The sequence below is a fragment of the Geosmithia morbida genome (genome assembly GCF_012550715.1).
Source record: "Geosmithia morbida isolate 1262 chromosome Unknown scaffold_0, whole genome shotgun sequence".
NCBI classification, from domain to species: domain Eukaryota; kingdom Fungi; phylum Ascomycota; class Sordariomycetes; order Hypocreales; family Bionectriaceae; genus Geosmithia; species Geosmithia morbida.
Window position 1 is genome coordinate 986251 of NW_023336187.1, and position 10418 is coordinate 996668.

Genomic DNA, 10418 nt, shown 5'->3' on the forward strand with positions numbered 1-10418 from the left:
CCCCCCCCCCTCCCCACATACACACACGGAAGCAGTGATACCATTCGATATGTCGATATGTACTTATACATCGCAAGCACACCAGGCAGGCATTATTCAACATTACCAATTGGATGGACGGTATCAAGGTTTTTTCTATCATATATGGTAATACTACCAAGGACTGCCAAGGAATACATGTGATATGCAGTGTAGTATTGTATACCGTATTGATACTCGTAATACTCACAGGTAGTCTTCGTACAGCATGATTGATGACCGGCATCTTCCTGCTGGCTGCAGGATCATCAACACTACCTACTCTTTCCCGTAATACTCTTTCCCGTAATCATACAATGCCAAGCTGCCAGACCTACCCTAGCAGCAGAAAAGGAAGTCGGGTGGAAGCATTGGAACATCTGCCATCCATGCACAGCGCACGTGTCGTCGGTGGAACGTCCGTTGGGAAAGTCTGCTTGAGGAACCCCAGGCCATCAACGAGTGCGATGTAGAAGAGAGTTAAGAGGTGAGGAGGTGCTCGTAGAAGCATGGAGTAGCGGTCCTGGCCTCGTCTAGATAGGACGCATACCCAAGACACACATCAGAATCGGACCCCGCATGAGAGATATTGGAAGCATAAGAAGATGTATCAATGTAAAATATATATGTCTGCATCATGAGCCGGGACGAAAATCAATTCTTTTCACCGGAACCATCTAGGTCCTCCGTTGGAGGCGTTTTGGGGGGTGGGGTAATCAAGAAGAAAGAAAGAAAAAGACACCAATTTTCCTTGCGCCAGAGTATGATAGAAAAGTCACGAGAAAGCCCGCCATGCATCATGATGGTCGCAACCACTCGATAGGAGGCACCACCACTGACTAGCATGAGGCTTCCAGAAGGGGGAGGGTAAGAGAAGCGCGCTGCTCACGATGACATCTGAGGCGACGCCAAATCATGAAGTGTGTATAGAGCATGAGGGTTTTTCTCTTCTCAACATGATCGGTGCCGCGGAGGACGAGTAGAGAACGGCCGAAAAGTTTTAAGACGACTTGGCAGACGAGGAAGAGCTCCCGACAGACTCGGCGAGTCCGGAGAGAGCAGCCTTCTTGCGCTCACTGGAGTGCGGGGGGGGGGGGGGGGGGGGAGGCATGTTAGTCTTGCAGTCAGAGTCTCCTCCATCTCTCTCGTGCGAAGGTGGGTGGAGGAGAAGGATGACGAGAATAGGGAAGGCATACTAGGCAGAGCGGTCCTGGAGGACACAGTCGTAAGACTTGCCACCGGTCTTGATGTGAAACTTGATTCCCTTGTTGTCGCCCAGGGAATTGGGGTTACCGCCGGCGGCGGCAGGAGCAGCGGCCTGAGCAGATTCGGGCATCTTGATGGTGATGATCTGAGAAGGAGGATAGAATAAGTGTATATGGCGGGAGGGGGGGAGAGAGAGAGAGAGAGGAGAGAGAGATATATATATGTAGCAGATGATGATATTTCGTGAGATATAGTAGAGAGAGAGAGAGGGAAGGGCTCGATATGTATTATGAGAAACGGTGGGTAGAATTATAAGGGGAAGGATGGATCAGGGGTCCAGAAGAGAGGAAGGAGCGAGATTAAATAAGAAAAAGGGAAGGGGAAAGAAAAGAAAACCAAAACCCCCCTCCCCCCCCCCAAAAAAAAAGGGAATAGTCGGTCGTACTAAAATCAATTACTTACACAAGCAACACACAATCACGATACCAACAAAGTGGCCCACTGGACCCCTTGGATCCGTCCGTACCCATCGCGTCTTCGCTCTATTTGAGCGAGGCCGATTGGAGACCCCGGGGATGTGGGACGCTGGGTGAGAGGGAAGGGAAGGTAAAGGGGGGGAGGGGAGTGGGAGCGGACGGGGCGGCGACGGCGGCTCTGCCGGCATCCAACTTTGGTGGTAATATCACCATTGGTAGCCTGTGGGTAAGATAGTACTTCGAGCCCTTTGGCAGTATTGATGCCTGTGGTATTATTGAGGTACCGATAGTAGAATAAAACAAAGCGTGTTAGTAGCCATAGTTGACACCACGGCGTACTCTCGTACAGCAGAATATAGAATCTGTGCATCATTCATTCCCCACGCCCCGTCCCACGCTCCTGAACCAACCACATGCCTGCTGATAGAAACAAAGAAAGAGAGAGAGAGAGAGAGAGAGAAAAGGAGAGGGGCGCTACTTCTTGTTTTAATTCTTAATCTTTTGATTTTTAATTCTTCCTCTATGCTTGTCCGAACTTGCTCAACTGGCTTTGCTGGTGGAACCAACCGCCAAGGTGAGCCATTTTCCAGTTCCGTCAACCATGTACGAGCAGTATATGTACACTTGGCTAGTCGTATTACCCGAGTTAGACGCACACACCATCTACGGCATTACGGTGCCGTCCGTAAATCCCCAAACAAACACTAGTATTACCGTATCCAGACTCCTAGAGACAAAGGATAGAACCTGACTACCCCGAGTATCTTTGCTCTCGTATTCGACCCGGACTCCTGCAGCTTCTGCATACCATCAGATACTCTTGGTATTCGCACCTCTCTCTGTGCGAGCCGGATATTACATGGGAATATGGGAATGGCCGGTTGAGTGAGAACCTGCACTGTAATATGGGCACTGTATCACTCCACCCTACGGAGTGGTGGTAGCTGCGTGCGGCCTGTATTGATAGCCTGCAATACGTCGCCGAATCACGGAAGATCCAAGCCCCCAACCCCGTCCGACTGTACAGTCTCTCTCTCTCTCTCTCTCTCTCTCTCTCACTCGCTCGCTAGCAATGTGACAATAATGAGCCACTCTGAACGGCAGTCAGGTTCATGCTCCGACCCAGATGAGCTACGAGCAATGGGGGAAAAGGGAGGAGGTGATGAAGCGTAGCCTTATGCAGATCTCGCGGCCTAAACACAAACCACGCACCTTCATTACGACTTTGCACCTACGGACTGAAACCCCGAATGCCGCCGACGCCGCCACCCACGGCGCAGTGACGGTTCCCGCCAATTCTCCCGTGACGTCAGCCTGGGTCCGGTCTGGGTCTGGGGTTCTAAGTCGTCGACCGACTCAACCACCAACCAAGCATTCTTGTAGTCGTAGGAGTCGTACTAGTGTACATTCATTGTAGTGCTAGCAGTAGTCGAAAGGAAACCCTCTTACGAATCCTGGCGCGTTGCGACGCACTTCCCGTACGGCTACGTATATATGCATGATGCAGCTAGTATTGTCAACTCATACCGTTATGTTTTTCCGTAAAGCGTAAGGACATCTCTCCCCGCCCCACATGCCAGCCTGTGACGATTCCTTCCAGAAGAATCGGTACGTATCTCTCTCTCTCCCCCCTCCCCCCCTCCCCCCCCCACACACACACACACACATGCTTCTCTGCCTCACACTCTCTCTCCCCTTCAGAGTCTGCCTGCGTGTGTACATGACAGAGCATCGGCCCGCCCTCTCTGTCTTGCCTCGGTTCTGCTAGGGGATTGTTCTTATTTTTAGGCTCTCTTTGTTACCCTTTTCCTGCTCCTGCCTCGACTAGCTATTACGCCTTTATCGTGGGAACCCGCGCAAACTCCACTCCATACCCGCCCACACCCCCCCCCCCCCCCMMAAAAAAAAAAAAAAAAAAAAAAAAAAAACATGGAGTCAAACCCCAGCTTCTGACGGGAGGGCGGCGAGCTGAATTTGAATTTCCCTGCGAGGCCGTAATGCGGGAGGAGGGTATGGTGAGGAGGAAGAAGAAGAAGCGGTGGGCAGCATCACCCATCTCGGTCGAGCGGTAGGCAACAGTCGGTCTGACCTCGTTTCTTTTTTTCTTCTTCCCCCCTTGGTCACGTTCTCCTTTGTTTCCTCTTCTGCTGCCTTTTTTCCCCCCTTTTCTCTCTGTCTTTTCAACACTCACCGGCTATCCATGATGCGCATGACATCATCCTCATCATCACCGGTACCGCCGCCGCCGCCGCCGCCGCCGCCGCCCCTACTGGCCAGCTCACTACGAACCTTGCTTCTGGTGACGACATCTCCGTCCACCAACGAGGGCATGTCCCCCCTAGCCTTGACCAGTATACCCTCCACGCTCCGCAGGGCGACCACGAGGAACCCCAGCTCCTCGCGGTCCACGTCAAACACCTCCCACCAGGGGCACTGAGGCATCTTGGCCGACAGGTCGCGCGCGGCGCAGTACACGGCCGCCGTGGCCAGCGCGTGGGGCTGGTGCGTGAGGTAGAGCATCTGCGGGGACACGAGGGCCGTGTTGAGGTGCTGCACCGTCCGGAGGGATACGGCGCGGCGCCAGCGCTTGCCGTCTTTCGATTCCTTGTCGTCGTCGTCGCCGGACAGGAAATCGAGCGTCTGAAGGTACGTCATGGCCAGGGCGTGCGGAAGCGACACGTGCGTGTCGAACGAGAGGGCTCGCATGATGCGCACCTCTAGGCGGAGCAGACGTTTCTGGAAGTCGTAGTATTCGCTTTCGGTCTGGTAGAAGTCGTCCCCGGCGTCGTCCGCGGTCTGGTCCTGGTCGCGCCCGGCGAATAGTAGTCTTTTGGATTTGTGTGATGTGAGGTAGGCGTATACGTTCGACACGTCGCGTAGCGATCGTGGTATGGGGCCCATCTTGGCTACCACGTAGAGTGCTGCCGCCGAGATGTCCTGTTATTCTATGTCAGATTCCGTGTATTCAAGGTGCCCCAAGTAGTCGGAGAGAGAGAGAGAGACCCCCCCCCCCCCCGGGGGGGGGTTGGCTTTGGCGTAGAGAAGGAAGGATAAATACACTAAACTCGGTGGCCATAGGCGACTCGATGAGCCAGTATCGCGCCAGCACGACACACGCCTGCGCCGTCACCGACTGCGGCAGCTCCAGCAGCAGACCGGCCGCCTGCGTGAGGCACTGCGTCGACGAGAAGACGACATCCTGCAGGTCCTGCGGCATGGACCACAGGGTTGACCTGTTCAGGAGCTGCGCCGGCGTCGCGAGGGGGTTGACCAAGTGCGCCATGTCGTGCGCGCGTGTTGGTGTCGGTGTCGGTGTCGATGGTCTGTGGGAAGGGAAAATGTCCAGGTTGAAGTTCAGCTCAATCGGATCTTGATCGTTGTCTTGTCGGCGGCTTACCCTATACCTTACACCACATACTTCCTGCTGGCGACAACACACGATGACCCGCAGACGTGGATACCGTGGTCTCTACCTACATATACGTCCTGGGCCGGTATGCGTGTGTCTGGCTGATTGATTGTTCGGAGGGAAAGCTATATATTTATGAAGCTATCTACGAAGCTATATAGGTACAGCTGAGTATATGGCAGCATCCGGGGAGGGGGAGGGGCTGCTTAGTCAGACAATCTGGGTCCGATGGTAAAGATAGTCCTATGAACGAATCAGTCATTCTAGGTCATATGCGCGTATCGTGAAGGATCCTCTACAGCTGAACGGGAGTAGTACGGAGTAGTAGTATTGCTTAACAATAAAAGCAATCGACTGTCTTTCAGTGTCCTCGACCGGAAGATGGTATGGTCAATCTCCAAGGCCAAGACTCGACCCTCGAGGCCTAGTCACTGACAAAAGCTAAACCCAATTTGGATCACCCTCTGCCCCTCTACAAACCTGAACCTCATCCATTCCATCTCACCGGTGACATGACATCTCATTCATACAAATATTCATCTTACCCTTTTTTCTTCTCCTTTTTCATTATACTCATCTCAAACACACTGCACAACATACCAACTACACAGTATCTCCATATCTCAGCACACACAATCACGCACACACACTCACATATATACACCCACAAAATGGCTTCAGTGGCTCCGTCACCCGGCGACGAGAAACCCTCGTTTGACCTGAACCTCCAACACGGCCACAAGGACCTCGTACAGGCCGTAGCATTCAACACGTATGGTGACCGGTGCGCAACAGGCTCGGTAGACGGCAAGATCCGCGTATTCAACCGACACCGCGACGGAACCTGGCGTCTATGCGACACCTGGAGTGCTCACGCTGGTGAGGTTCTCGAGGTGTGTTCTTTCTTCTTGTCTTCCCTCTCCCTCTTCATTCCTCCCCCTCTCACCCTCTGACCGTCACTCGCTCCCTTCCTCTCGTACTCTTGTACTGACCCAGGAAAAATCACACACACACACACACACACATCAGCTCCAATGGCTCCCAGCAACAGTGTACCCCAATCTCCTCGCCTCCCTAGGGATAGAAGGCTGGTTCCGTCTGTGGGCCGAAGACCCGTCAGCCGCGCCGGGACGGCGATTCAGCGCAGGCGGGGGGGGCTCGCGGCTGACCTCGTCGGCATCAGCGTCGGCGTCGGCGTCGGCGTCGGCGTCGGCATCAGCATCGGCATCGGCATCGGCATCGGCACCGGCACCGGCATCTGCATCGGCATCGGCGTCCCGGCCGGCCTTTGGTACGCGCGCGGGCAGCGGCAAGGCTCCCTACCGCTCCTTCAGCATGCGACACGTCGACGACGGCGCAGCGCGGCACACGTACCTCGCCCTCCTCGCGGCCGACGGCCGGCTGACCGTCCTGGAGAACGACCAGCCCGAGAATCTGAGCGAGTATACGCCCGTGGACGAGTTCGCCGTGTGCGCGCGCCCCCCGCGCGGCGAGGAGGTCTCGTTCCGCGTGCGCTTCGACCCGAACCCGGAGCCGTGCTACGCCGCCCTGCGCGCCGGCGTGCCCTCCGATGCCCTTGGCCTGGCCGTCGCGGCCATGGACTCGCTGAGGGTCTACCGGTCCCGCGACGTCGTCACTGTCAGCTACGGCGTCCAGTCCGTCCGCAAGGAGTTCTACCTCGCCGTCGACATCCCCGGAGGCCCCGGCGCCGACCACCGCGGCCTCATCCGCGACGTCGCCTGGGCCCCCGGCAACATAAGGGGTTACGACACCGTTGCTACGGCCTGCCAAGACGGCTTCGCCCGCGTCTTCCGCATAGACACCCCCGCTTCCGCCGACCCGGCCGCCACGCCGCCCTCCTGGTCAGAGGCTGCCATCCGCGCCGCGTTCCCCCCCACAGCAGACACCGCCGTCACCATCGACGACGATGACGACAAGAACAATAACAACAACAACAACAACAACAGCAATGACAATAACAATGACAACAACAATCACAGCAGCAACAACAACGACAATGAAAACGACAACAGCAACAACAGCAACAACAATGACAATAACAATGACAACAGCAATGATAATAACAATGACAACAACCATCACAGCAGTAACAACAATGACAACGAAAACGACAACAGCAACAATGAAAGCAGCAACAACAACGGCAACAGCAACAGCAACAACGAAAGCAACAGCAGCAACAACGAAAGTAACAACAGCAACAACAACAACAACAACAGTAGCCACCAGCACGTCAATCATTTCTTCCTTTCCCACGCCCACGCCCACGCCCATGATCATCATCACAACAACAACAACAACAACAACAACAACAACAACAACAGCAACAGCAACAGCAACAGCAACAGCAGCATAGCCGTCGAAGCCCATCACCGTCACCGCCCTTCCTCCACCCTGAGCGCGAGCTTAGCAAACTCCCACGCCAGCAAGGATCGCCTCTGGACCGGCCAGCCCGGCCAGGTCAAGCACCAGTCTCGCCTAGTGTCCAAGCTAGGCAGCTCTAGTCGCCACCCCGTATGGCGCGTAGGCTTCGACGACGACGGTCATATCCTAGGTACCACCGGCGACGACGGGAAGCTGCTGTGCTATCGACAGACCCCCGACGGTTCCTGGGTCAAGAGTTCGGAGCTGGCCATGGTGAAGACTAGGATGGCGGCGCCTTGAAATTCTTCTTTCTCTACATCTCGACTTGTTTTATTCCAACAAATTTTTTTTTTTCAAAAAAAAAAAAAAGAAGCTGAATGTGGGGGGCTTCTTTTTTCTGCTTCTGTCCTTGCCCACATACATACACCTACACACGCAACTATACCAGTCACAAGTCACACACTAAAAGCCCCAACTCAGAAATAACCAAAAAAAAAAGTGAGCGGAATGATATACGATTTATAGTCGTGCACTTCAATACACATAGGCATGTGCAGACACTAATCTAGCTCAATCGGGTAATGAACAAGGCCGGACAATCTTTCTACCTGTGCGTTTACCTGCCTGCTGCTGCTCCTGTCTCTTCCGTCTCCTTCGTAATAGTAATTTTTTTTCTTGTATGCAAACTCGACGCCAACGGCCAAGAACTCTCAGAATATCACAGTGTACCCTCCCCCAAAACGCCGTCATGAAAAGGAGGCAAAGAGAGAGAAAAAAGAGAAAAGAAAAAAAAAGAAAAAAAAAAAAGACAAGGTGAAAGAAGGGAAGAAGGGAAGCAAAAAAAAGGAAATGGACATTTGCGTGTCGGGGTGAGAGGGTATCCTGACCACTCAGCCTGCTACACTTTTTTTCCGTCCCGAATCTAGGCAGCGTCTAGGCAGCGTCTAGGCAGCGTCGGCACTGGCGACGGGCTGGACAACCTTAGTGACCTGGCTACCAGCACGGACGATGCGCTGACCGGCCGAGTCATTGACGTAGGTGACGTCCTTGTTCTCAAACTGGGCACGCTTCCAGATCTCGACCTCGCATCCGCCGCGGAGGACACCGACGCGCATGGTGGAGAGGAGGTTGTGAGCGGCGTTGGAGTGGAGGTAGACGCCGCCGTTGAAGATGCTGGTGGCATCCTTGCCGATGGCCGAGTTGATGAGGGCCTTGCCACCGGGGTGGTCCTTGATGAAGTCGCCGACGTCGTGGATGACACCGGCGATGACGGTGAGGGCCTTTCCGTCCTTGCGGGACTGCTCGACAAAGTCGTCCCAGCCGATGACGGGGAGCTGCTCGAGGGGCGTGCCCCAGTCGAGCTTGGAGCGCTTCTGGTCGAGCTTCTTCTGGAGCTGCTGGACGCGGCCCTTCTCGATCTCGTTGGAGCGGAACTGCTTGAGGTCGTAGGCGAGGCCGAGGTACTTCCACAGGGTGATGGACCACTTGGTGGGGTCGTACTGCCACCACTCGATGGCGTTGCGGTAGTCCGAGGGGAACTCGTGGTGGAAGTTGTGGTAGCCCTCGCCGAGGGTGACGAGGGCGGTGATGACGTGGTCGCGGGGTGAGTTGCGGTCGTCAAAGGGCTGGTCACCGAGCCAGTGGGCGAGCGAGTTGACGCAGAAGGTGGCCTGCTGGACGAACCAGACGCGCAGGATACCGGCGTAGACGAAGCCGCCGACCCAGTCGTTCCAGCCCAGGCCGCAGACGAGGGTGGGGAAGACGAGCGTCATGAAGATGACTGACTTGATGAAGTTGCGGTGCTGCCAGACGACGACGGGGTCCTCGTTGAGGTCGGAGATGTCGGTGCGGCCGGTGCGCTTGGGGTTCTGCTTGAAGACCATCCAGCCGAGGTGGGAGTACATCAGGCCCTTGCGGACAGAGTAGGGGTCCTTGTTGGTGTCGGTGTAGCGGTGGTGGGCGCGGTGATCCCTCGACCACCAGCGGATGGATCCCTCCATGGCGCCGGCGCCGACGGCGGCGAGGTAGATCTTGAGAGGCAGAGTTGCCTTGTAGGAAGTGTGAGCCCACAGACGATGGTAGCCTGTTTTATTTCTCTCTTCCGTTAGAGACAATGTCCGGAACTTGCGAGGGGAAGCATGATGGCGAGAAAAGAAGGACTGCTGAGACGTTGCACGAGGGGGGGGGACAAGAACATACCAGCTGTGATGCCGAGGCCAGTGTTGAAGTAGTAGATGACGGAAAAGATTGCGGTGTAAAGCTTGAGAGGAACCCAGTAGGTGGAGATGAAGCCCATCATGGGAATGATGATGATGAAGGTGGTGTTGAGCCAGTTGATGTGCTTGTGCATGTTGGCCCAGGTCATGGGGGTGTCGGCGATGTGAACCTTTGCCGCGTAGCCGGAACCTCCTCCGCGAAGAGGTTTGTAGTCGGAAGTGCCATCAGGCGCCACACCCTTGGCCTGCTCGGCCGGGGGGACAGAAGTCGACATGACTGGCGGGGGTTGTGCGTGTCGTGTGCTCCTCCCTCAAGATACGTATATTTATATCTGATGATGATGATGTCTGTTGTTCCTCTTGTTGTTCTTGTTATTGTTGTCGGAGTCGACACTCGTACGTGTGTGTGCGTGTGTGCGTGTGTGCAGAAGGGGAGGAGAGGAGGATGAGGCGAAAGAGCGAAGTGAAGTGGAAGGAGTATGAGGAGAGAGAGAGGGAGGGAGGGAAGGAGAGGGGAAAGAGGAGGAAGAAGCAGTTAAAAAAGATGAGAGAATGTTAAGAAGAGGGAAAGAGACAGGAGAGCCCCAGAAAAAAAAGAGAGAGAGAGAGAGAGAGGATGGCGATGTACTCGTAGTCGGTGATGAATACTATGGGGAAGACAAGTTACTCGTGTGTACGTATCTTGGTAGTCAATGGCGGTTGTTGAGT

General features: G+C 54.9%; 4 protein-coding genes across 4 annotated transcripts; 1 reads left to right on the plus strand and 3 right to left on the minus strand.

Annotated features, from left to right (window-relative positions):
* Positions 1-1018: 1018 nt before the first annotated feature.
* On the minus strand, positions 1019-1354 carry GMORB2_0321 (uncharacterized protein; the record flags this gene model as incomplete). Its single annotated transcript, XM_035462307.1, has 2 exons — positions 1019-1094; positions 1215-1354. 2 exons carry the CDS (start codon positions 1352-1354, stop codon positions 1019-1021), a joined length of 216 nt encoding a protein of 71 aa, XP_035325237.1.
* A 2533-nt stretch (positions 1355-3887) lies between these two features.
* Positions 3888-4983, minus strand: GMORB2_0322 (Cyclin domain-containing protein; the record flags this gene model as incomplete). Its single annotated transcript, XM_035462308.1, has 2 exons — positions 3888-4637; positions 4759-4983. 2 exons carry the CDS (start codon positions 4981-4983, stop codon positions 3888-3890), a joined length of 975 nt encoding a protein of 324 aa, XP_035325238.1.
* Positions 4984-5780: 797 nt separating this feature from the next.
* On the plus strand, positions 5781-7794 carry GMORB2_0323 (nucleoporin SEH1; the record flags this gene model as incomplete). Its single annotated transcript, XM_035462309.1, has 3 exons — positions 5781-6002; positions 6139-6915; positions 7561-7794. 3 exons carry the CDS (start codon positions 5781-5783, stop codon positions 7792-7794), a joined length of 1233 nt encoding a protein of 410 aa, XP_035325239.1.
* Positions 7795-8438: 644 nt separating this feature from the next.
* On the minus strand, positions 8439-9985 carry GMORB2_0324 (stearoyl-CoA desaturase (Delta-9 desaturase); the record flags this gene model as incomplete). Its single annotated transcript, XM_035462310.1, has 2 exons — positions 8439-9577; positions 9694-9985. The coding sequence occupies 2 exons, from the start codon at positions 9983-9985 to the stop codon at positions 8439-8441; spliced, it is 1431 nt and encodes a 476-aa protein (XP_035325240.1).
* Positions 9986-10418: the final 433 nt, after the last annotated feature.